Source organism: Leuciscus leuciscus (assembly GCF_965113295.1).
Source record: "Leuciscus leuciscus genome assembly, chromosome: 8".
NCBI lineage: Eukaryota > Metazoa > Chordata > Actinopteri > Cypriniformes > Leuciscidae > Leuciscus > Leuciscus leuciscus.
In genome coordinates this window covers 43,633,199-43,660,606 of record NC_138732.1, presented here as the reverse complement: position 1 = coordinate 43,660,606, position 27,408 = coordinate 43,633,199, and the positions used below count along the sequence as shown (strand labels likewise).

At 42.7% G+C, this 27,408-nt stretch overlaps 2 protein-coding genes across 6 annotated transcripts in view; one reads left to right on the top strand and one right to left on the bottom strand.

The window, feature by feature from the left end:
• jakmip1 (janus kinase and microtubule interacting protein 1) overlaps positions 1–12,454 on the top strand; it is a 49,026-nt gene extending 36,572 nt beyond the window's left edge. For 2 of the 5 annotated variants that reach the window (XM_082177650.1, XM_082177651.1), the window contains exons 14-20: positions 7,790–7,885; positions 9,983–10,036; positions 10,128–10,193; positions 10,285–10,353; positions 10,457–10,534; positions 10,976–11,179; positions 11,544–11,751. In XM_082177650.1, coding sequence (XP_082033776.1) covers positions 7,790–7,885; positions 9,983–10,036; positions 10,128–10,193; positions 10,285–10,353; positions 10,457–10,534; positions 10,976–11,179; positions 11,544–11,714 — 738 coding nt within the window. In that variant the 3' untranslated portion in view covers positions 11,715–11,751. Of the gene's footprint in view, positions 1–7,789; positions 7,886–9,982; positions 10,037–10,127; positions 10,194–10,284; positions 10,354–10,456; positions 10,535–10,975; positions 11,180–11,543; positions 11,756–11,862 lie in introns of those variants that run through there. The other 3 variants (XM_082177653.1, XM_082177654.1, XM_082177652.1) reach the window with 3 other exon arrangements.
• Positions 12,455–19,926: 7,472 nt separating this feature from the next.
• Positions 19,927–24,699, bottom strand: rtn4rl2b (reticulon 4 receptor-like 2b). The gene is made up of 3 exons (XM_082177432.1): positions 24,475–24,699; positions 22,875–23,101; positions 19,927–22,066 (listed from the first exon to the last, which is right to left on the bottom strand). The coding sequence occupies exons 1-3, from the start codon at positions 24,530–24,532 to the stop codon at positions 20,987–20,989; spliced, it is 1,365 nt and encodes a 454-aa protein (XP_082033558.1). The 5' UTR covers positions 24,533–24,699; the 3' UTR covers positions 19,927–20,986.
• Positions 24,700–27,408: the final 2,709 nt, after the last annotated feature.

Genomic DNA, 27,408 nt, shown 5'->3' with positions numbered 1-27,408 from the left:
CACACTACAGACTCAGACGTACAGTAGAGGAGAGCGGGACACACACTACAGACTCAGACGTACAGTAGAGGAGAGCGGGACACACACTACAGACTCAGACGTACAGTAGAGGAGAGCGGGACACACACTACAGACTCAGACGTACAGTAGAGGAGAGCGGGACACACTACAGACTCAGACGTACAGTAGAGGAGAGCGGGACACACACTACAGACTCAGACGTACAGTAGAGGAGAGCGAGACACACACTACAGACTCAGACGTACAGTAGAGGAGAGCGAGACACACACTACAGACTCAGACGTACAGTAGAGGAGAGCGGGACACACACTACAGACTCAGACGTACAGTAGAGGAGAGCGGGACACACACTACAGACTCAGACGTACAGTAGAGGAGAGCGAGACACACACTACAGACTCAGACGTACAGTAGAGGAGAGCGAGACACACACTACAGACTCAGACGTACAGTAGAGGAGAGCGAGACACACACTACAGACTCAGACGTACAGTAGAGGAGAGCGAGACACACACTACAGACTCAGACGTACAGTAGAGGTGAGCGAGACACACACTACAGACTCAGACGTACAGTAGAGGAGAGCGAGACACACACTACAGACTCAGACGTACAGTAGAGGAGAGCGGGACACACACTACAGACTCAGACGTACAGTAGAGGAGAGCGGGACACACACTACAGACTCAGACGTACAGTAGAGGAGAGCGGGACACACACTACAGACTCAGACGTACAGTAGAGGAGAGCGAGACACACACTACAGACTCAGACGTACAGTAGAGGAGAGCGAGACACACACTACAGACTCAGACGTACAGTAGAGGAGAGCGAGACACACACTACAGACTCAGACGTACAGTAGAGGAGAGCGAGACACACACTACAGACTCAGACGTACAGTAGAGGAGAGCGAGACACACACTACAGACTCAGACGTACAGTAGAGGAGAGCGAGACACACACTACAGACTCAGACGTACAGTAGAGGAGAGCGGGACACACACTACAGACTCAGACGTACAGTAGAGGAGAGCGGGACACACACTACAGACTCAGACGTACAGTAGAGGAGAGCGGGACACACACTACAGACTCAGACGTACAGTAGAGGAGAGCGGGACACACACTACAGACTCAGACGTACAGTAGAGGAGAGCGAGACACACACTACAGACTCAGACGTACAGTAGAGGAGAGCGGGACACACACTACAGACTCAGACGTACAGTAGAGGAGAGCGGGACACACACTACAGACTCAGACGTACAGTAGAGGAGAGCGAGACACACACTACAGACTCAGACGTACAGTAGAGGAGAGCGAGACACACACTACAGACTCAGACGTACAGTAGAGGAGAGCGGGACACACACTACAGACTCAGACGTACAGTAGAGGAGAGCGGGACACACACTACAGACTCAGACGTACAGTAGAGGAGAGCGGGACACACACTACAGACTCAGACGTACAGTAGAGGAGAGCGGGACACACACTACAGACTCAGACGTACAGTAGAGGAGAGCGGGACACACACTACAGACTCAGACGTACAGTAGAGGAGAGCGAGACACACACTACAGACTCAGACGTACAGTAGAGGAGAGCGGGACACACACTACAGACTCAGACGTACAGTAGAGGAGAGCGAGACACACACTACAGACTCAGACGTACAGTAGAGGAGAGCGAGACACACACTACAGACTCAGACGTACAGTAGAGGAGAGCGAGACACACACTACAGACTCAGACGTACAGTAGAGGAGAGCGGGACACACTACAGACTCAGACGTACAGTAGAGGAGAGCGGGACACACACTACAGACTCAGACGTACAGTAGAGGAGAGCGAGACACACACTACAGACTCAGACGTACAGTAGAGGAGAGCGGGACACACACTACAGACTCAGACGTACAGTAGAGGAGAGCGGGACACACACTACAGACTCAGACGTACAGTAGAGGAGAGCGAGACACACACTACAGACTCAGACGTACAGTAGAGGAGAGCGGGACACACACTACAGACTCAGACGTACAGTAGAGGAGAGCGGGACACACACTACAGACTCAGACGTACAGTAGAGGAGAGCGGGACACACACTACAGACTCAGACGTACAGTAGAGGAGAGCGAGACACACACTACAGACTCAGACGTACAGTAGAGGAGAGCGGGACACACACTACAGACTCAGACGTACAGTAGAGGAGAGCGGGACACACACTACAGACTCAGACGTACAGTAGAGGAGAGCGGGACACACACTACAGACTCAGACGTACAGTAGAGGAGAGCGGGACACACACTACAGACTCAGACGTACAGTAGAGGAGAGCGGGACACACACTACAGACTCAGACGTACAGTAGAGGAGAGCGGGACACACACTACAGACTCAGACGTACAGTAGAGGAGAGCGAGACACACACTACAGACTCAGACGTACAGTAGAGGAGAGCGGGACACACACTACAGACTCAGACGTACAGTAGAGGAGAGCGGGACACACACTACAGACTCAGACGTACAGTAGAGGAGAGCGGGACACACACTACACTTCCTGACTTTCTCAGTTTGTGCAAATCTCAGTTGGGGTTCAGTGAGTTTATTTTGTCCCAAAATAATTAATTTCTCATGTCTAGTATAATCATGTGGTTTTGTTTCATTAATACGGTGTATATATTTCTCTTGATTTACCCTGAAAGAGTGGAAGTGAAATGTGACAACATGCCCCATAGGTGGAGTTCATTAAAACATATGACAGATTAAAATATTATCTAATTAAAAAATATACAAGACAAACTAAAATATTTTGTCAATAAAATACAATTATTAACTTTTTTTATATATAAAATAATGGCATTTTTTTAATAATTAAAAAATATATATATATTTTTTTAGTTTGATAACAAACACACAATAAAACACAGCTATACAGCACAGTTCAGAACATATTAATAATTTCTGAACAATAGTCTTTATTGACCTTTTTCTCATGTTTTCTCAGTAGAATTCATAAAAGTATAGAATATAATAGAATAGAATAGTTCTCATTGTAACGCAGTGTGACAACATGCCCCGTCTGTGCAAGTGGGATTTAAACCCAGCGAGTGTCTTCTGCTAGTTAGGTCAACATTCAACAACTATCTCAACTGATTGGAGATTAAAATAATATCAGATTTGTCTCATTTTAAATAAACACAAAAAAAACTGATAAAAAATTAACACATGTAAAAAATTTACTTTTGCTATTGTTAAATCAATGTTCAGTGATATCTTCCACAGATTTTTTTATTTTGCTACAATCTTTTGTATATATAGTATTGATATGATAACTAGTAAACACAGCAAGTTCCGTCATGCTGGCATGTGTGGAAAGTTTTAAACCATGTGTGTGACAACTAGCCCCGTGTTAGTGTGTGTCCTGATCACCCCTGTACAGTAACTGCAGAAACCAGGAGGAAAGAGCACTTTACACTCAATTACTACACACACTGGAGTGAGTATTTCAGCTGAAACATCTGATTATATAAGTGTGCTCAAAGTGAACATTCTCTCATCATTCACTCGTCCTCATATCCTTCCACAGCTGAATCACCTGATAACAGCAGTGCTTTTTCTTTATTGAGGAAAAGATGTTCAGAATACCTTCATTTGTCTTTCAGCATCGTGTCACAATTCCTATTCTTAGTGTTTTAAGCCATTCTGTGGCTCTTCTAATCACAGTTAGGTCATGTGACGTAGTGATGATGGAGTCAGCAGTCACTTTATCCAGAAGCGACGTACAGTAGAGAAACATAAGCAGTGTCACACAGCCTACAGTACTCAACAATATTTATAGGATCTGCACACATTCTGTTCCATAATGTTGTTTGATTGTGTTTGGTGTGATATTATAATAACCTGTACGGATTCTTCCTAAAAATATCACCATAACCCTCATGCCCTTTATATATTAATATCCTGGATGCTTTTCCTGCAAGTGGAAGCTGCCCTTGTGAAAATTATGTATTAATATATACTCTTAATAATAATAATAATAATAATAATAATAATAACATACTTTAAAGGAATATACTTCAGTGCGAACTGAATGTAATGATGATTGCATGCTATTTACAATTATATGAAAATTTATTATATTTTAAATTAAATGCAATTAGTTTTAGTGCTTTTTGATCAAGTACATCTTTACATGTAATTCCATAATTCCTTATATTGTTTTTGAATTATGGCTAAAGTTACTGCGAAATGTACTGACGAGCATTTATTGTCGACTAAAATCGTATTGTCATTTGTATTTTTCTAGATTTAGACACTATTTTTAAATATTAATTTTAAATGTAATATCAAAAAACAGTACAGTTCAAATTATAATCATGTCTGTCTTTAGTCTGTTAGTCAATCAGAAAAAGTGCTCTTTAAATCAAGACAAAGGTTTATTAAAACATGATTTAGACATACTTTAAGGAAAAACTTTAAATTTGACACTATTACAAAAAATACACTTAAAAAAAGCGTACTTGTGTGTTAAAGAAACATAGCCATGAAAGTGTGCTCTTCTTAAGTGCTCTGGAGTGGCATTTTATACTGTGATAATACTGTGTTATCTGTGAGTTTTTAAAATATATACTTTTGTGATTTGAAGTACACTACAACTGCACATCCACTTCAATTAATGCGAAAGACACACCATTAAAGCAGGCCTGTTATAAAAGTGCATGATATTCCCAGTCTCCTGAAGTCACATGGTAGCTTTGTGTGAGATTTTTTTTTTAATTTTATTTTTAATTTTTTTTTATTATTAATATAATTTTTTTGTATGTTGAAGAGCTTTTAGGATATTTTTCCAAAAATTATATATATATTTTTTTGTTCAGCTGAAGAAAGAACGCCTTGGTTACAACTGTAACCTCGGTTCCCTGAAGAGGGAATGAGACGTTGCATCGAGATTGATACTGTGGAAACGCGGCGTATTGGCGGGTGACGCACCCAGACCAAACATTGTCAACTTCCGATCACAGGCACGCCGGAAGTATGGCAGGTTGACGCAATGTCTCGTTCCCTCTTCAGGGAACCGAGGTTACAGTCGTAACCGAGGTGTTCCTTTTTAAGGGAACTCGTGTTGCGTCGAAATTTACACTTTGGGAACGTCTATACCAGGGTTTCTCAAACTCGGTCCTGGAGGGCCACTGTCCTGCACAGTTTAGCTCCAACCCTGATCAAACACACCTAGCTGTAAGTTTCTATTGATCCTGAAGACATTGATCAAGTGTGTTTGATCAGGGTTGGAGCTAAACTGTGGACCGAGTTTGAGAAACCCTGGTCTATACCAATGCAACCATAGTGACCAGTGCCTGTCTTGTGTGAAATCAGGCGAACACAACAAAGACAGAATCACCTGGGACCCAGGAGTGAAGCCCAAAACTAGGCTGTAAACCCGACGAGTGTGTGCGGAAAGGAACAGCCCGCCGCATCACGCACCTCTTGTAGGGATACCACTAATTCAAGGCTACAAAGCCGCCATACTCCTCCTGCTCCAACGCACCACGGAGGAAACCGGTTTGTTCCTGTGCAGGGAGTTCTAGAGTGATCGTGGCCTCGACAACCTCAGTTGAGAGACCCGAGTCTATGAGTTGGGCCCCCTCAGAGGCCAAACCCACACTTCCATAACTCTGTTCTCCAGAACTCCCGGGAGTAGAGACAATCAGGGAAACCATGTAAAGACGCAGTACAGCCACGTCTGCAACTTTATATGAGCTCCACTACCTCGGGGTGGAGTCTCCCTTCCCTGGGGAACTGCCAACTGATGCAACTAAGTCAGAATCAATCAATCGTCGATGTAGTTCATGATGTGAATACCCTGCAGGCGCAGAGGTGCCAGAGCTGCATCTTCACATTTCGTGAAAGAGCGGGGTGATAGTGCTAGGCCAAATAGAAGAACTCGATATTGGTATGCTTTGCCTCTGAAAGCAAACCTCAGGAACTTCCTGTGATATGTATGGATGGATATATGGAGATGCGTCCTTGAGATCTATCGTTACAAACCAGACCTCGGTTCTGATCTGTGGCACGATTTGTCTAGAATTTTAGCTGCATGATTGACTCGTTCAGCACTCACAGATCCAAAATGGGATGCAACCCCCCCATCCTTCTTTGGAACTATGAAATACCGGCTGTAGAACCCAGTTTCCCTGTTGGAGGGGGGTATATGTTCTATAGCCCCTTTCTCCAGCAGGTTTTCACTTCTTGTTCCATTACCAGAGCCTGCTCGGGGCCCACCACGGTGGATAGGACCCCCATAAACCTGGGCGGGGAGACCCACTTGTATTTGATAACCCTTTTCTATGGTCTGCAGGACCCAACGAGAAACATTTGGCAGTAGCTTCCACGCTGCAAAAAATTCTACTAGAGGTACCAGCATCTCGTGACTGGCTTCTGTTTTTTTGTTGCGCAATCAGCCCGACACCTTGTAATAGAAACCGGCAGGGAACGACCGAACTGACTGCTCTGGGACCCTCCTCGGAAGGGACGGGCATCCCAGGACCACTACTTACGGGGGTCAGGACCTTTTTCCCCGCAGCATTCTTGAAAATAATGATGGTCCTCAGATTTGTCTTACCCCTTGAAGGCTGCGATTGAGAGCGCTAGCCCGACCCAGGGGCCCGGGAGAAGACACTCTGCTACTGTTGAGATATGTTAGGCAGAAATTCCCACGCTGCCAAAAAATCTACTAAGAGAACCAATCTCTCAAGACTGGTCTAGGTGTTACTCCAGCAACCAATTTGGTGCCCTGTACGGCAAACCGGCAGGGAACAACCGAACTGACTCCTCTGAGACCCTCCTTAGAGGGGGCAAGCATCCCAGTGCCGCTATGTTTCTGGGCGAACATATGGGCCCGTCAGAGACTGCTGTGCCCTGACGCACACGAGGTGGCAGAGTTGGTAGAATGGCCCCCCGAAGGCATGGTAGGGAAATGGGCACCGTATAATGAGGTGTTAACCACCTCCCCCCGGAAATTAAGAGAACCAGCCTCTCGAGACTGGTCTCTGGTATTACTCAAGCAACCAATTCAGTGCCCTGAAGCGCCGCATCGGCAGGGAACAGCCGAACTGATTGCGAGAATCCCAGCTGAGATAAGGGCTCGCATGAGACCAGAACTCGCTGGAGACCATTGCGCCCTGAAGCACATGAGGTGATGGGGTTGGCAGAACGGCCCCTGAGGGCACCAAAGGGAGATGGGCACCGTATAATGAGGTGTTATTCATTTCCACCCAGGAAATTTCCCAATTCATTTCCTCAGAATTAAATGCAGCCAATGATCAACCAGACAAGTAAACAAGGTCTTTATGCTCCTTTACACCATTATGCTCCTGTCTAGATATATTATACTTGTGGACAAACAACAATAAATAGACAGAGACAGTTTCCCACAGAGCGCTTGCTGAAGACACAGAAGCTGACAATGTTTGGTCTGGCTGCGCTTTATAGCTTCCTGACATGACGTCAACCGCCAATACGCCATTGGACTGATTTCACAAGTGCTTCATGATGCAATCACACAGAGAGTACCCACAGCGTCATCTCGACACAACGCGAGTTCTCTTGAAAGGGAATGTTTTATTTTTGGTTGAACAATTCCAGAATTAGAATTTTGAAACTATCCCTTTAAAACAACAGTTTCTCTACAGATATTATTACGCCCAAAATAAGTTTTCTTTGTATATTTCACCACCAGTTATTCTTTTAACCAATAGGAGAGGGAACGGCGTTCTCCTGCCTTTAACCTGCAAATCTCTGCCTCTGAAAACAACAGTATCCTACAGCTACACTGCCAACAAGAGGGTGTCAAGGTAAAAACACACCTGTACATGCACACACACTCACACACACACACACATATTGACATACAACCATTTAAAGCCAAAATAACTAATGTCAAGGTGTTTCATTTAAAATATACTAAGTATAGAAATATAGAAATAATAGGCCTCATTTATCAATCTAACGTAGAAATGAGTGCAGAAATCATCTTACAACTGGGTTCATCAAACATCACACGTGATTCATCAAACATTCGTATGCAGCCAATCCCCTCATATGAATGATCAGACGTTGATAAATGTGGCGGTTGAAAACAATCGTAATTTAAATATCATGCCCAAAAATTCACACGCTACGTCCGAAATCGCTAACTATCTGAGTAGTCATATATCTATATATCTATGTAGTCATCTGTCATCTTCCAGCTCAGTTCAGTTCTCATACAGCAGCGTCAGTACAGTCAGATCAATTGTATTGTTGAAGTCAGTTGCGTCGCTTCACTGCCATTCATAAATTCTCTCCTGTTGCCTCATGGGATTGTCCATAACTCCACTTTTAGACAAACACTTCCCTAAACACTTCCCTTCGGGGGAATCCAGCCATCATTTTGAGGTGCGTTCAACCTCGTCAAGTGGGCGAGGTAAGTCTATTTGGATAGACACTCGACCCCTCGATTTTGACTGAGGGAGCAAGTCTACTCACTATAGATAGACTATATGTACACTATAGACCCATAGTCCACAATGCAACACGTTTGTGAAACCACAGCAGATCGCACTTAATTTACCCCCACCCCACACAACTTTAATGTCTGTTATTGGAGTAACTTATTATTGGAGTTATTGGAGAATACTTGTAGCTACCTTAAGCTGACTGTTTTAGTTTTTTGTATTATCATTTTCGTTTGTGTAATTTTTTATATTTTCTCCAACAGCCCAAGCATACATACAGGCTTAGAATGGTGCTTAAAACAAATTCATAAGGAAAAACTGTAAATAATTAATGAGCTCCATTGTGGATTCCAGTGATCAAGGGCTTAGGCTGTTCCATTTAAACTCATTTCGAGGGTTCCGCCACTAGTGGGCTCTCGTGGATTGATGGCTAGCCTATCAAAGGGCCCTGACCTCGAGTGCCCCAGGTTAGGCTCGCAGGATGGCTCTTCCATTCTACGCATTGATTGGACAGCAACTGACACCATACAAGTGAACCGTTTTGAAAGGGAATGTTTCGGTGCATTGCGTATGCTGGTCTTGCTACTGTGCTGGCCATCGAGTCGAAGCTCGCTGCTCCTCAGTCGATATATTCGGATGAAATGGCTTTCAGCATCAGCTTATATAGACTGATGTCCCTGCCCACTTGAGCGCTCTGAAATGCCATTTGTCTGTACAGTTGCACAGACGCGATTCAATAAGGTTTCAGTATTTCAGAGAAAAAAAGTTTTCCTTTAGCATCAGTAATTGACGCAATGATCGATCCTGTTATCTTAGGGAACCAAGTTTACATCAGTAACCGAAACGTTGCTAACATGGAGAAATGTAACACGGCCAAGCCCAAGAAGAAGAAGTAATGTTTGATGAAAATTGATCTTAGACCAAAAACACCTGTAAACCTCATAATCACAAACGATTATTATAGAAGTATTTAATATAAGAAAATACTTTATTAATGTTGTGGATAGGATATATGACATACTGTCAATAAAATATTTTACCATTAGCAACACATTTTTAAATGGAAAAAACCTTCATAGGTTTTTATTCCAGTCAAAATGCTCTCATTACAATTGCTGCACACAAGTTCACGATAACTCAAACACTTTGCATACTCGAGTTGAAACCTGACGTGAGATTTGATCTTAGCCACCGCTCACGTCCATATTGATAAATGTCACGTTTTGCGTGAAAACAGTTTTTTGAAATACGTTTGCCATTGTGCGGATGGATGAATGTGTCGGTTCAAAACAAGTTTATATCCATTGCTACTCCATAACCGATAGGATGTCACAGTTCTATCCTTTATACAATACAATTATTCATATACACTAAACACCAAACTTTTACACCTCACACATTTGCATACATGTACTGTATGATTGCGTACCTCATCTTCACATGTGTTTGGTTTAGGATGTTATCATTCCTGACCTCATGAAAAAGCTTGACATTCTTGGCGATAATGGGGTAAGAACCATCTTTAATATGTGCACGTGTTAACTTACTCCTGTTTCTCACAATCGAGAGCTGAAATGAACTTTTCACTTCTCGCCGACAGAACTTGCGAAATGAGGAGCAGGTGACAGTGATTCAAGCCGGCACTGTGCTGTCTTTATGTGAAAAGGTATCATGCCCTTCATTCTTTAAATCCTCACAGATGATATGGCTTTTATGTTGTCTGTCGCTCTATTGAATTGCTTTGTCTTTGTGAGCAGTGGCTGAAGCAGATCGACAGCACAGAAGCTGCGCTGACGCAGAAGATGATTGATCTGGAGAATGAGAAGGTCGGAGATGAATGAGTTGTGTCTAGTGATAGATGAGGCTTGATGACAGTCGATTAAAGTGTGTGCCGCTGTCTTGACCTCGCTGTGCTGATGTGATCAACAGGAGCTGTTCAGTAAACAGAAGGGTTTCCTGGAAGAGGAGCTGGACTACAGGAAGCAAGCTCTTGATCATGCCCAACTGGTAGGACCATCAGATTTTCTAGCGTAATCAACAATTCTACCTTGTTTGACTTTATTTTATTCAGTTTTGTCAGTAAAAGAAACGTTGTTGGCCCACAGTACCACAGTTAAGTCTCATAAAAACAGTTGAAAGTAAAGTAAAAGCATATGTAGCACTACTTACATTATTGATGGATGCCTTTATTTCATTAAAAAAGTGACAGGACATCATTTTTTATCATATTTGTGGCAAGTGCCAGTTTGCTCAATTTGCTCAACAGAGTGTGTAAGATGTAAAAGAAATGAAACCGATCAGACCGGACGTGGACTTGACGTCACCCGCTCGTCATTGGACTAGTCGACATACGTGCTTCATACGCAATCACAATCACTGACGCAGCGTCTCATTCCCTCGGAAGGGAACTCTCCAGACTCACGATAGATGTGTGTGTGTGGTGTCTAGAGGGTCCAGGAGCTGGAGGCGACTCTATACTCCGCCCTCCAGCAGGATCCAGGCAGCTGTGTGGGCGAGAGTTTGAGTGACAGACAGAGAGCACAGCTGGCCGAGTCCATGGAGGCGGTGCGGAGACAGATCCTGAGGCAGAGTCGCCATGCCGACACGCTAGTGCTACAGCAGCGCATGGAGCTGCTCCAGTCTGCACAGCAGGTCAGGATCTGTGTGTGTGTGTGTGTGTGTGTGATGGGTAGGGTTAGTGTACGGGGACAGAATATACAGTTTGAACAATATAAAAACCATTGCACCTATGGAATGTCCTCTCAAGTATAGCAAAACAAATGTGTGTATGTGATTGTGTGTGTGTGTGTGTGTGTGTGTGTGTGTGTGTGTGTGTGTGTGTGTGTGTGTGCTGCTCTTTACATGCAATGTGCATGATGGCCACCATCCACTTTCATTGTTTGCTTGAACATTCTGCTAAATATCTCTTGTTGTTTTTCATGAAGATAATAGGCCATACAGGTCTGGAATGACAGAATTAGTAAATTATGATTTCACTTTTTCATTAATCTCACAGAGGATCAGAGAGCTTGAAGATAAGATCGACATGCAGAGAAGACAGATCAAAGAGATCGAAGAAAAGGTGTGTATGGATGTCTCTCTCTCTCTCTCTCTCTCTCTCTCTCTCTCTCTCATTCTCTCTCTCTCTCTCTCTCTCTCTCTCAGATCATATTCTGGTAGATACTAGTCTCTTACATGTTCAGTAGTTGTGGGGAAGTTGGATTGGGCTGAAATTAATTTTTCATTTATAAATGCATACTGGGCCATAAGACTGATTATTCTCTCCTCTCCTCTCCTCTCTCTTGTTTGAAATTTATGTTTATTATAATTTATAGTTTTTGTTCCTTTTCTTGTTTTTCTCCCTAGCTTTTATTCTCTGGCCTTAACACACACCCCACCTCCCGTCCCCTCCCACACACACACACACACACACACACACTCTCTCTCTCTCTCTCTCTCTCTCTCTCTCTCTCTCTCTCTCATTCAAAACACACACACACACACACACACACACACACACACACACACACACACACACACACACACACACTCTCTCTCTCTCTCTCTCTCTCTCTTTCAAACACACAAACACATGCACACACACACACACACACACACACACACACACACACACACACAGGTGCAGTATCTAAATGAAAGATACAAACTTAAACTTTGGTGACAGACATTCCTCAGTTGTACAAAATCATGTTTTTAAATATTTTATGAAATGTTTCCAAAGAGAAACATTTGTATTTCAAAAGTTCCAGTTGAAGCTGCTTAATATTGTTTTGTCTGATTGAAAATAGTGTGAACAAATATAAATATAAATGAAATGCACCCTAAATATTTGTTAAAGTATTTAAAGACACTTCAACACTTGTCAGACTGCTTTTAGTTTCAATAAATAAAGTTGTATTTTTTTCACACGTGCTCTTGAAGACTTTATTGAAATGATGGAGAACTGTGTGCATGTGCAGAGAGAGTCAATCAGATCTGAGCAGGACAACGGCTGAGACGCAGTCTTTACTGGAGACGTTAGTGTAGATCGGCCAACAGGGGGCAGGCGAGAGTAATACACAGTCCATCCCTCGTGCTGATGTTGTCTGAGAGGGAATCAGGACTGCAGACCTCACCGGAGTTCTTCTCACTGTGCTGGACCTGCAACATGAAGATGCTGAACTTCCTCAGTCTCAGCAGAGAAGCTTTGATTAGAGACGAGGTGCAGCGCTGATGCAGGAGGGAATGAATATGAAGAAGATGAAGGACCAAACACCTCAGAATCTTCACTGACAAACAGGAAACTGACCACCTGTGTGTGTGTGTGTGTGTGTGTGTGTGTGTGTGTGTGTGTGTGTGTGTGTGTGTGTGTGTGTGTGTGTGTGTGTGTGTGTGTGTGTGTGTGTGTGTGAGTGAGTGAGTGAGTGAGTGAGTGTGTGTGAGTGAGTAAGCGTGATCTCAGCCAAACCCTGAATAAACTTGTCTGTCAAAAATAGAGTTGGAGAGAAAAACAGAGATTTGATTTAATCAGTGTTAATTACATGATTAAACACAGAGCAGATTAACACTCGTCTGGAGAGAGTGATGAATGAATGTGTGTGTGATGTGGGAGAGACATGTGATGCAAAGCACCAAAAACAAGCCATTACATCTACTGGGATAGGCTTACACTGATAGTTATTTTCAGAGTTTTTCTATATGTTGTTTTCAGACACTTTTATTCCAACTGTCCGTCACACACACTCTGTGTTCCTCTCTGGTGCCGTCTGGCGTGTGTATTTTTAATCCTGAGCAGAAGAATCGTGGGGATGATGAGAGGGAAAGGGTGCAGACCCCCACGCTTCTGACGCAAGCTCTTAATCACCCCGACTCATACACACACTCCTCATAACACACACTCCTTACACCAGACCCTCCTCACAACACACACTCCTTACACCAGACCCTCCTCACAACACACACTCCACACGCCAGACCCTCCTCACAAGACACACTCCACACGCCAGACCCTCCTCACAACACACACTCGACACGCCATACCCTCCTCACAACACACACTCCACACGCCAGACCCTCCTCACAACACACACTCCACACGCCAGACCCTCCTCACAACACACACTCCTTACACCAGACCCTCCTCACAACACACACTCCACACGCCAGACCCTCCTCACAAGACACACTCCACACGCCAGACCCTCCTCACAACACACACTCGACACGCCATACCCTCCTCACAACACACACTCCACACGCCAGACCCTCCTCACAACACACACTCCACACGCCAGACCCTCCTCACAACACACACTCCTTACACCAGACCCTCCTCACAACACACACTCCACACGCCAGACCCTCCTCACAACACACACTCCACACGCCAGACCCTCCTCACAACACACACTCCACACGCCAGACCCTCCTCACAACACACACTCGACACGCCATACCCTCCTCACAACACACACTCCACACGCCAGACCCTCCTCACAACACACACTCCTTACACCAGACCCTCCTCACAACACACACTCCTTACACCAGACCCTCCTCACAACACACACTCCTTACACCAGACCCTCCTCACAACACACACTCCACACGCCAGACCCTCCTCACAACACACACTCCACACGCCAGACCCTCCTCACAACACACACTCGACACGCCATACCCTCCTCACAACACACACTCCACACGCCAGACCCTCATCACAACACACACTCCACACGCCAGACCCTCCTCACAACACACACTCCTTACACCAGACCCTCCTCACAACACACACTCCACACGCCAGACCCTCCTCACAACACACACTCCACACGCCAGACCCTCCTCACAACACACACTCGACACGCCATACCCTCCTCACAACACACACTCCACACGCCAGACCCTCCTCACAACACACACTCCTTACACCAGACCCTCCTCACAACACACACTCCTTACACCAGACCCTCCTCACAACTGTCACAGTCACCAGCTAATCTCCACTGTCTGCACTTCATTTCCCATGATCCTCCTTGGCCCTCACCTGCTTCTCCTTCACTGATCACCGTCACCTGTCGCCCATCATCACTGATCATCCTACAGCTCTATGTAAGGACTCTTGTCACTGCGTCTCATGGTTGGGTCTCGTCTTAGACTTGCACTATGACTTGCTCTATTGTCTACTCTTCTGAGAAACGCTGTTCCTGTTTATCGAACTTATCGTTGACCAGCGCCACAGACTGCTCACCTGAGTGATCTTCATCCACACTACTTACCTGAAGTCCCGATCTTCCCATCGTTGTCGTTCTTCCTCACTCCACACGCCAGACCCTCCTCACAACACACTCCACACGCCAGACCCTCCTCACAACACACACTCCACACACCAGACCCTCCTTACAATACACACTCCACACGCCAGACCCTCCTCACAACACACACTCCACACGCCAGACCCTCCTCACAACACACACTCCACACGCCAGACCCTCCTCACAACACACACTCCACACGCCAGACCCTCCTCACAACACACACTCCACACGCCAGACCCTCCTCACAACAGACACTCCACACGCCAGACCCTCCTCACAACACACACTCCACACGCCAGACCCTCCTCACAACACACACTCCACACGCCAGACCCTCCTCACAATACACACTCCTTACGCCAGACCCTCCTCACAACACACACTCCACACGCCAGACCCTCCTCACAACACACACTCCTTACGCCAGACCCTCCTCACAACACACACTCCACACGCCAGACCCTCCTCACAACACACACTCCTTACGCCAGACCCTCCTCACAACACACACTCCATACGCCAGACCCTCCTCACAACACACAACTCCACCTGCCAGACCCTCCTCACAACACACACTCCTTACGCCAGACCCTCCTCACAACACACACTCCACACACCAGACCCTCCTCACAACACACACTCCACACGCCAGACCCTCCTCACAATACACAGTCCTTACACCAGACCCTCCTCACAACACACACTCCACACGCTCCTCACAACACACACTCCATACGCCAGACCCTCCTTACAACACACACTCCACACGCCAGACCCTCCTCACAACACACTCCACATGCCAGACCCTCCTCACAACACACACTCCACACGCCAAATCCTCCTCACAACGATATATTCACTAGTGTACACTCCTTCTGATATGTATTCACTAGTGTACACTCCTAATATATATTCAGTAGTGTACACTCCTGCTGATATATATTCACTAGTGTACTCTCCTTCTGATATTTATTCACTAGTGTACACTCCTGATATATATTCACTAGTGTACACTCCTGATATATATTCACTAGTGTACACTCCTTCTGATATATATTCACTAGTGTACACTCCATCTGATATATATTCACTAGTGTACTCTCCTGATGTATATTCACTAGTGTACACTTCTGCTGATATATATTCACTAGTGTACACTCCTTCTGATATATATTCACTAGTGTACACTCCTTCTGATATATATTCACTAGTGTACACGCCTCCTTATATATATTCACTAGTGTACACCTTCTGATATATATTCACTAGTGAACACTTCTGCTGATATTTATTCACTAGTGTACTCTCCTTCTGATATATATTCACTAGTGTACACTTCTGCTGATATATATTCATCAGTGTACTCTCCTGATATATATTCACTAGTGTACACTTCTGCTGATATATATTCACTAGTGTACACTTGTGGTGTGAAGAAAATCTGTGCCACAACATTGTTTTACTTTCACTTTCCCTTTGCGTGAATGGGTGGAGTATTTCAATTTTCCGTTTTCTGCACGGATTTCAAAGACCGAGTTGATTACTACTGCTAGTGTTGAACTTTATTTTTATTGTTTGTTTTTTTATTTCCATTTCATTTTTTTTTTTAAAGGAGGTTGTGTTATTATTATTATGAACATTATATACTTGAATAATAAATATCCCTTGTGAACTGAATTTTTCTGGGATTATTATTTTGATTTGTTGTGTAACAGGTGGTTGTTTTTTTTGCTATCCTGGGTTAATATAAATTTTGACAGGTTTAATCCTTTCTGGCGCCCAAAGTTTTCTTTAAAATAATTTATGTATGTTAGGGCGGCCTCCACCGTTACACTCTCCTCCTGATATATTCACTAGTGTACTCTCCTGATATATATGTACACTAGTGTACACTCCATCTGATATATATTCACTAGTGTACACTCCTTCTGATATATATTCCCTAGTGTACAATCCTGATATATATTCACTAGTGTACACTCCTTCTGATATATATTTACTAGTGTACACTCCTTCTGATATATATACACTAGTGTACACTCCTTCTGATATATATTCACTAGTGTACACTCCTTCTGATATATATTCACTAGTGTACACTCCTTCTGATATATATATATATATATATATATATATATATATATATATATATAAACTAGTGTACACTCCTTCTGATATATATATTCACTAGTGTACACTCCATCTGATAAATATACACTAGTGTACACTACATCTGATACACTAATATGTATACTCTGTCTGAAGCTCTGTATGTACACTCTGTCTGTGATACATATCCACTAGTGTACACTATATCTGACACACAATCATTAGTGTACACTCCTGATACATTCACTAATATTGTAGCATGGTTCGTTACTCCAATATGGCCTTGTCTCCAGTAACATAATGTTATTTGTGGTTCAAACTTGATCTTTTTTTAGTCTCTCCCCACATTCTGTTCGCTCCCTAAATTAATAGTGCTAATGATCTCGCAGATGGAACATTTACACTCATGCACACACTTGTACTCTCTCAGGCATGACACACGACTGATGATGCACGTCACAGCTACGCCAACACACGTCCATGCAAACAGAACCATCTGGATGGAGCGTATGAGGGGATGATGAGATTTAGGAAACGAGAGATGAATGAATGGCTGGCTCATGAATGCCTGAATGCAAGTGATTGACACACAAGACAGCAGAACAATGCCGAACACAAAGGCTAGAACAAACAGCACACTGTGAGAGAATGAAGCAAGTGCGTCTTTGGTGAAGAAACTTCCGGTTGATTTACTTTGAGAGTTTGTATACACACAAATGGCCATAGGAAAGATCTCATTATAACCTCCATTGTTACACCTAGACAGGAATTAGATGGAGAATTTGCCCAAGCTCCTGTATCTCCAAAGTGTCCTTGTGATGGTCAAACATTTCAATATAATATATAATCTGCTATCTACATGATCATACAATTATTATTTCAGTTCTTTCTCAATTGTTTACTTCAGTTGAAAATGGTGTCGTGTAAATGGCCCATAAATTAATAACTATTGATTTTTACGACGGAAATGAATCAAGGATGAACATACTTATACTGGACAATGATTCTATTCTAGATCTGCTGTACAGCAGAAACAAACTTTGTTGCATTAATTTCCTGTTTTCACTGAAAGCTGCTTTGAAACAATCTTGAAAAGTTTGAGTACATAAAATTACAAAAGTACATAACCAGCCAGTGTTCAAAATTCTCTGCTTGCCTTAGCTGATTCAAAACGGTAAGCTTGTAATAATGCTTTTAATCTATTCTAGTGGATTACTGGTGGATTTCCGCAGGAAATTCAAGCATGTCTTTGCGTCATTACGTCACATCTGTCCACATAAAGAAGAGTCTTGGCTAGTAGGCTATGAGTGTGAGGATGCTGGAGGTGGAGATTTATAGACTTTTCTCACAGCACTTGATATAATTATAATTAAACTTGTCAATTTGATGGTGGATCCAGAAAGGTTCAAATGACAATCACCAGTGACAACTAGAGATTCACCCGTTGTAAAACGCGAAAGACTGTAACCGGCCGGAAAATATCGGAAGGGCATTAAATGTAGTCATGCAATGCTGATGTTGTTAACATTAACAATTTGAGAACAAAGTATAATTTTCACGGTTTGACGTGATATGATAAGCAATCGTTAAATTTAATCAGCGTGATTTACTGCAATGCTTTTTTCCCCTTAGTTGGTCAGAACTAAAGTGGATGTTGCTTGTTCTGATGACATTTTACGTTGAAAACTCTTATGTTGGTCATACTTCCAAAAAGTAGAATCTGTGATTGTGAATGACAGTATCCACACCGGCGGCGACTGACAGCCGCACATTCTCCTCAAAACATTGGATTCATCCGCACTGTGCCGTGCCGATGCACAACGCACGTAAAGTTGATAATTCTGCGAATAACTGCAATGGCAGATTTTGAACAGAGATGGCGACAAAGAGGAGCAACTGCGGACTGCAGCTTTAAATGAGCTGTGAAAGAGCAAACTCTGAGCAATGCACTTAACGTCCAGGGGTTTTAGTGTATACTTGAGAGAGATAGTGTATACTTGTATTATCTAATGACATATCAGGTGAGAAATTCTAGATAATAGAAAAATGTTTGTTTCAAGTTATATATCAATGTTAGTTGTGTTTATTATTTAACTAAAACAATTCTTACATGCATACTGGCAGCTAACTGAGGCCATGTCCACACTAATACGTTTTCCATTTGAAAACGTATATTTTTCTCTCCGTTTTGTCCTTCCGTCCACACTGAGACGGCGTTTTTATTAATGAAAACGAAGCTTTTTTGAAAACGCACTCCAAAGTGGATACATTTGAAAACGCCGTTTTCACGTCGTAGTGTGGACTGAGAAACCGGTGGTATTTAAAAACGATGACAGTCATGTGACGCATATTGTACTAATAGATATTCATGTTTATACCAGTATTGTGCCTGTTAGTGCTATTCACTTTCATACTGTTGCTAAAAATATTCTACATTGCACACTCTTCATATCACAGTCCTGCAAAGATGACAGAATTTACTCACATTTGCTGTCCTGCGGTGATACAGGAGAGCAGTTTTAAAGTTTTAGACCAAACATATGGTGACTGCGAGCGACCTGGACCGCATCAGTGAATGCTGAGATATTTTACTAAATAAAATATCCTGTCAGAAGAATTGCGCGATAACTTCATTATTTATTTTTCCATCTGAATCATATCAGTGATCTTTTGTGGGGTTTTACGCATGCGCAGTAAAGGTGAATTTAGCGTTAACAGCCGTTTTTCAAAAGTTTCTCATCCACACTGAAACGTCCGAAAACGCCTGAAAACGCTAGTGTGGACGGAGAGCGTTTATAAACGAAAATTTGAATTTTTGTGTGTGTGTGTGTGGCCATTTTACAATTTTGCCATTTTAACAATGGGGGAAGATTTAAAAATCAAATGTATCACTTCTCCATCACCATCTTGCTTTAAAACACAAACACACACACACATCAAATACTGCAACAAGAGATCACTCAGTAATATGTCAAAGATAATGAATATTTATTCATTTATTTTTATTTACAAGTTTTTTTAAGACAAAGCATGATTGTGTTTGACATTTTCTGTAAAACGCTGAACAGGTGCTCACAGAAAGAGATATCTTACACAGAGAAAACACAGATCTCTCACCTCAAGTGGATCCCGAGTTCTTCAGGCTGAATTAAACATTGACTTCCTGCTCTAACTTTACCTGATATCCAAAGTACCTGGCACAACTCAGATTAACTAACACAACCTAAAGTACTTGACTCAGTTTCAACACGTGAACAACATTAGTGACGGTCTCTGTCAGTCCATTCTTCCATTAGCTCATCTTTTAATCATATAATTTACAATGGCCCCAAAAATATTCACCTTAACCACTCCAAAAAATATCAGTGCGTTATATAATAAAATATCAAAACTAGTGGCATATGAATGTGTCCAATTAGAATATCTCTAATGTTTTATCATTTTATAATTGTTTTATAATTGTGAAATGGTTTTTTTTCTTGAAATGTAGTCATTTTAAGTGTAGCTTAAGAAGTTTGAACAGTCTTTTGGAGCCACTGAATGTGATGATGTATCTGGTGTAGTACCCAACAATCACTCAAAAGACTAAGAGATCTACTGACTAGCATGTTCAGGCTCCTGTTAGAAAAGTAAGTCTTTGAGTATGTGCATGTTCCTATTTACACAATGATATGATGTTCATTGATAATTTACGTAGTCTCATTTGCTGGTATGAGAGTTTTCCTCTCTGTCTAGAGACTTCCCTCATTGACCTTTACCTCTAGTTTAATTTTCCACATGACTCCCTATATTCCTCTTTACTCGTCTCCTTGTCCTATGTTCTCTTATTCTAGAGAAGAACATGACTTGAGTAATGCTGCCTGCATGCAGTCGCCCTGTCTCTGTTCTACTGTATGTTGTGTTTCATGTGTTGTTATATTCAGTCTTGTCACCCTTTTCTGCATGGCTGCTTCTATGCATTAATCAGCATGAGCCGATCGCAGGAGAAAGGTAGTGGAGCATAACAAAAGAGGAAGAGGAGGAGAAGGAAAGCTCAGCCAAAGAGCAGATGGAAAGAGAGAGTCAGTGCTGTGAGCGAGAGGAAGGACAGAAGTGAAGCCGAAGAGGAAGATGGGAGAACGGGAGAGTCGTAACCGGGTGGGCATTCGAGCTCGAAACAGGGGACTGAGGCTGCGTCCTCATTGCCGTAGTTTGCCCAGTACTCTTCGGGCTCCAGCTTGGGCAAAGCAGCCTCCTCCACTGTGAGATCATACTTGGAGGAAAAGGAGGGTGATGAAGATGAGGGATGCTTGACTGGAAAGGCCTTCAGGGTTTCGCTGCTCTTGTGAAAGTGGCTCTTGGATGATGAGGCCGGCTTGTTCTTTGAGAACCACCAGCGAGTCTTGGTGCTGAAGGTGGTGGTTGTAGTGCCAGCCATGGATCCTGGGTCAGGCAACGGGCAGAGCGCGAAGTCCATCTCCCGCAGGAATCTCAGGTCCTGGCCTTTCCGAGGGGCTGGTGAAGAGCAGGTTACGTCTGAGCTGGAGATCCGAGCTTTGCGGAACCACTCCCAGAGCGACCTGGCTTCACATCCGCAGGTCCAGGGGTTGGCATTGAGCCTGAGGAACTGCACTGAGGACGTATCCTTCAACACCTGACCCGGCAGCTCCTGCAGAGTGTTGTTGAAGAGATAGAGGATGGTCAATCGGCCCAGGTCCCGGAAGGCTCGTCGATGGACCTGTCGGATGCGGTTGTCGTGCAGCAGCAGCCGGTCGAGATTCACCAGGCCACGGAAGGCGTTCTCAGAGAGGACACGGATGCGATTGCCATGCAGGAACAGGTGTGTGAGGTTGACCAGGTCGGAGAAGAGTCCGTCGGGGAGGTGTGTCAGCTGGTTCTCCTGCAGGTAGAGGAACTGCAGGCTGTAGAGCTTGAGGAAGAGGTCGGCGGGCAGCTCGGTCAGGTGGCAGCGGTGCATGTGGAGGCTCTGCAAGCGCTCCAGACCCCTGAACGCCCCCCCGTCCAGCCTGCGCAGGGAAGGGTTATCACTCAAATCCAGTTCCTCTAGGACACGCAGATTGCTGAAGGCACCTGCTTCGATCCATGTGATGTTATTGGAGTACAGCCATAGGACCTGCGGATTCAGAAGGTAAAGATTAATCTCTGCTCATATCACACAAAAAACTCAATTAAGTTGTAAGCAATAAGGTACTCGAGGCTGTGCTGTATGGTGAACAAGTCACGGCTAAAGGGTGTTGTTAGGCTCGACGCGAAGCGGAGTCAGCCGTGACTTATTCCCCATACAGCACAGCCACGAGTACCTTATTGCTTTTATAAAACGGTTACCACACAATACAAATATTAAAGCCGAAAAATATGTATCAATGCAACTTGCATGAAGTAAAATCACTAAAAGCCTGAAAAAAATTGTCCCTGACCGTGAACAGCAACAGAAGTTACACACATTATTTCTCCATTAGATGGCGGGAAACACTGTCTTTATGAGTGAGTCCGTCAGTAGAGAAGACTTTTATATTGAAAGGACTGAAACTTGTTGTGAACACGGAGAAGCAAGACTCAACTGATAAATGACTAGCGTGTCACGACACAGAAAACCCCTTAAAACTGTTAAAAGGACAAGATATCGCAGCGGACATTCAAACGATTTTTTATTACGAATATAGGACTGATCTACTGTAAATGCAGGTACATTTAGTTACTCGATCTCTCACAATACTCTATAAGCTTCAGTGAACAATATCAATGAGATCAAACATGTGTTACGTTGCTAAGAGTGGTTGCTAGGGGTGTTGTGTAGTGATACATAGAACCGTTGGGTGAAGCGGCCATAGCCGTGTTTTATCGTGAATAAATCATATCTATTGACCAATCAGAACCAAGGACTGGAACTAACCATTTTATAAACATAAATATGTCCTCACCTGTGTTTCGAAACCAAAGGAGTCCGCTCTGAGCTCGGCGATACGGTTGTTCTGCAAGAAGACGCGCTGGGAGTCGTAGGGCACACCGGTGGGAACAGCGGTGTAGTTCTGAGACTGACAGCTCACAGTCATGGGCGTATGGTAGCACACACACAGCCTGGGACACGCCTGACCCGGTGCACAGCGACATGCCAACAGCCATACCACCAACCACAGAGACAAACCACCTGTGGAGAGAGAAGAGCATGAGGTTAACATGAGGTTCATGTTCGCTTGTGAGAAGAAGCTGATCTACTGAAAGTTCTGGAGTCATGCAGACATGAGGAAACACTTTGTCATTTGTCATGCTGGATTAAACATGACGTGACAGATGCTATTTGAGGTATCATTGCACGATTAACTAGCCAGAATTTGATATCCAGCTTGACAAAAGCCGTTCTGTCCAGTCGGAGACTCAAACTGTCCATCCGGGACATGACAGGACAGTTTGCATGAAACAAAAAGCTTGGATTCACTTCAGGTTTGTGAAACCGAACCCAATTCAATTACTGCAGCTCATGAATATTTAAGAGGGGAGCTCACGGTGTCCGGTAACTCTACACAATAACATGGCGCTTAAAGACACGCACAGCGTGAATTAATTATACTGCGTGCATTCATGTGACCAGCACAAGATTTTCCTATTAGTTGACCCATGACCTGGTCACTCCACATCTCTTCTAGAACGAGGTGTACTAGTTCACTACACAGCACTAATGTGGAAAATGTAACTGTGTACCTTTTGTGCATAATTGCGTATACATGCTTTTTAACAGTTGCTTTATAATTTTCCCATTGTAAACAAATTATTATTATTATTATTTTAAATGTTTCCTGATTGCATCAAAAGTGTTCAGACAAATGTGTTTTACACTACAATGTATATACATGTATACATGTATATGTATGAATTCTGTTATATATTTTATAAAAAATATAATTACAAAATATAAAATATACAAACTGATTTATTTAATTGAATTTGATTTATTTATATTAAATGTATTGGTAACACTTTACAATAAGGTTCACTAGTTAACATTAGTTCATGTATTAACTAATATAAACTAACAATGAGCAATACATTTGTTACAGTATTTATTCATTTTTTGTTAATGTTAGTTAATAAAAATACAGCTGTTCATTGTTTGTTCACTGTGCATTATCTAATGTTAACAAACCTTTGATTTTAATGACGTATTAGTTAATGTTGAAATGAATATGAACTAAGATGAATAAATGCTGTATAAATCTTGTTCATTCTTAGTTCGTTAACTAATGTTAACTAATAAACCTTATAGTAAAGTGTTACCAATTTATTTGTAACGTAAAATTCACAATAGTCTGTAAAGTTAGATATGCAATTGAATGTCTTTAAATTTGCATCTATCAAACATAAACAATGATAATAATTAGTGTTCTCAGCTTGTAAGCTTCAAAATGTAACCAAAAAATGCAACATGTAGGCTATACAATAAATTGCTGTCATTATGCATCCAATAAAATGATGCATAATCATTAAACATTGACTGATAATTACAGTACAAATGTTGGTACTTACTCTTGAAGGTAAGAGTGTTGGAGGCGCGAGCGCTTCGCGTAGTCGCACGAGTTTCCATCCCAAAATCCAAACCGAGAGCGAGTTAGTGTGCGCGTGCTGCTATCTGCTCTGCCGGTCAGCTCTGGTGCTCTGGTGCTCGTGCTGCCCGTGCTCGACTGCGACTGAGGAGAGACGCTCACCGGACGCGTTTATAGTCCAGCACGGGCTGCCCACGGACGCGGGAGAAACACGGAAACTCTCGTGCGTAACGCGCGCGCGCGGGCGGGCTCGGGGGTGGGGGGAGGAAACCGGACCCACTGCGCAATGTGACGTCGTAGTGACGTCATTTTCATGTAATTTTTGGACGTCCAAATTTGGTCCATTGAAGGGGTTGTTTTGTAACGCCAGGCGACGTCTTTTTTCGACGTCTTCCGCACGTCATTTTTCGACGTCTTTCGCACGTCATTTTTCGACGTCTTCCGCACGTCATTTTTCGACGTCCATCCACAAAAGTTTGTTTACAATAAATCGCGCTCAGTGCTCTCAAACAAAACATCGGCTTCTCACACACACACACACACACACACACACACACACACACACACACACACACACACACACACACACACACACACACACACACCTTGCTTTACCTGGGACTCGAACTCGTGATCATCTGCTCCACGTGCCAACGCCCTACTGTTTGAGCTAGAGAGAGTGATATAATTTATGATTATCGCGTTTAGGCTAAAAATAGGTTCGGCGCTTGGATCACGAGCATCTTGCAGTACATTTAAAATATTTAAAATATAATATTTTAAATATTTTAAAAATATATTACATTTTAACTATAGCGATTTGGAAACGTGGATGGAGCAGTGAATAGGTTCATTACACAGCAAAATGACACGACAAACTCGCGTTTTGGAAAAGAGCTCTTCATTTGTAAATTAAAAAAAATTATAATAATCATGTAAATTTCCTGCACCTGTCATAGACGTCCAAAAAATTACCCAGTTCAGGTCCAATGTTGAACGTAAATATGACGTCCAAGTTGGGTCATGGTTGGACGTCCAAATAGTGGACCTAGTTTGGACGTCGAAAAAAATCACCCAGTTCAAAGGTCCAATGTTGAACGTCAATATGACGTCCAAGTTGGGTCATGGTTGGACGTCCAAATAGTGGACCTAGTTTGGACGTCGAAAAAAATTACCCAGTTCAAAGGTCCAATGTTGAACGTCAATATGACGTCCAAGTTGGGTCATGGTTGGACGTCCAAATAGTGGACCTAGTTTGGACGTCGAAAAAAATTACCCAGTTCAAAGGTCCAATGTTGAACGTCTATATGACGTCCAAGTTGGGTCATGGTTGGACGTCCAAATAGTGGACCTAGTTTGGACGTCGAAAAAAATTACCCAGTTCAAAGGTCCAATGTTGAACGTCTATATGACGTCCAAGTTGGGTCATGGTTGGACGTCCAAATAGTGGACCTAGTTTGGACGTCGAAAAAAATTACCCAGTTCAAAGGTCCAATGTTGAACGTCTATATGACGTCCAAGTTGGGTCATGGTTGGACGTCCAAATAGTGGACCTAGTTTGGACGTCGAATAGATGTCCAGAATTGGTCATGGACCGACGGACCCAATATAGACATGATCTGCACGTCTATCCGACGTCCAATGTTTAGTGGGGAGCGTGTGTCTGAGTGAGTGTGTTGAGGGGGATGACTAAATCACTTTAACGGGTGTTTTACATAAATGACTGTATTCTCTAGAGTCGTATTAGTAAACAACAGGCTAGAATACTTCTACAGCCTCATTTGTGAAATCAGTGTGTAGGCTACAGATAAGGTTAACGGAGGAAAACGTGCAGTGTACTTTTTAAAAGGCATACACAATTATAGATTGTATTATATTGTATTATAGATTATAATTAAAGATTATAATATTAATTAATACAGGTATGACAAATAAAAGTATGATAGAAATATATAATATACCAAAAAAAATACAAATGTGTTTTCACAGTACATGGATCCTATCCCAAAAGATATGAATGAGATTTTCTTATTGATTCCAACGTAAGTTTAGATGATTTTTCACATCATGTGCACTCATATAGTCTCAGCTTTTCCTTACAGAGTGGAAGGGGAATAAAAAATAAAATGTGTAAAATGTGTTCATTAGAGATGACACTGTCCTTCTAATATTCATACACTAGATGGCAGAGTTCATAATGTACAGTGTAACTGTGGCCGGCTAGTAAAAGATGAGCAGGTAAAGCTCTCTCTCTGGCCTAAAGAGGCACATTAGTGACCGACGGTGGTGTGAGTCAGATCAGGCAGATGGCAAAAAATCATTTTGGACCCAATTTAACAATTTTATGCTCATCAACAATAAAATGCCATTATGAGTAAAAATATCAATTTGCTGCTGATGCTGATATTCATATGGCCAAAATGTAAGATGAAATCAGTAAGGTCTTTATAACAGTATAGCTGATACTTACATAAAATTATCTACTGTAAATATCAATATTTGCCAATAATATGTAAGATGATATTTAAATGCTTATTTTTATGATCGAAGCTCTGTAGTTTTAAAACAAATAATGCAATGCAATACAATGATAATTGAGAGATGAACAAATAAACCTTCCTCAAAAGCTTGATGATCATATTTGATACTCATGATTTTTTTAAATAAATGATGTTTGGATAATCAGGTAAACCGAGTCAGTTTCATATTTTTTTGACGTATTATCAACCAGAATTTTGAGATCGCAATAGACGTGAAGGACTATAATGTGTTAAGAGCTCGCTCAAGCACTGCGGAGCTAAACCATTTAGTGCTTTGTAAGTGATCAGCAATATTTTAAAATGTATACAATGTTTAATAGGGAGCCAGTGCAGTGTTGACAGAACTGGGCTAATATGGTCATACTTCCTGGTTCTGG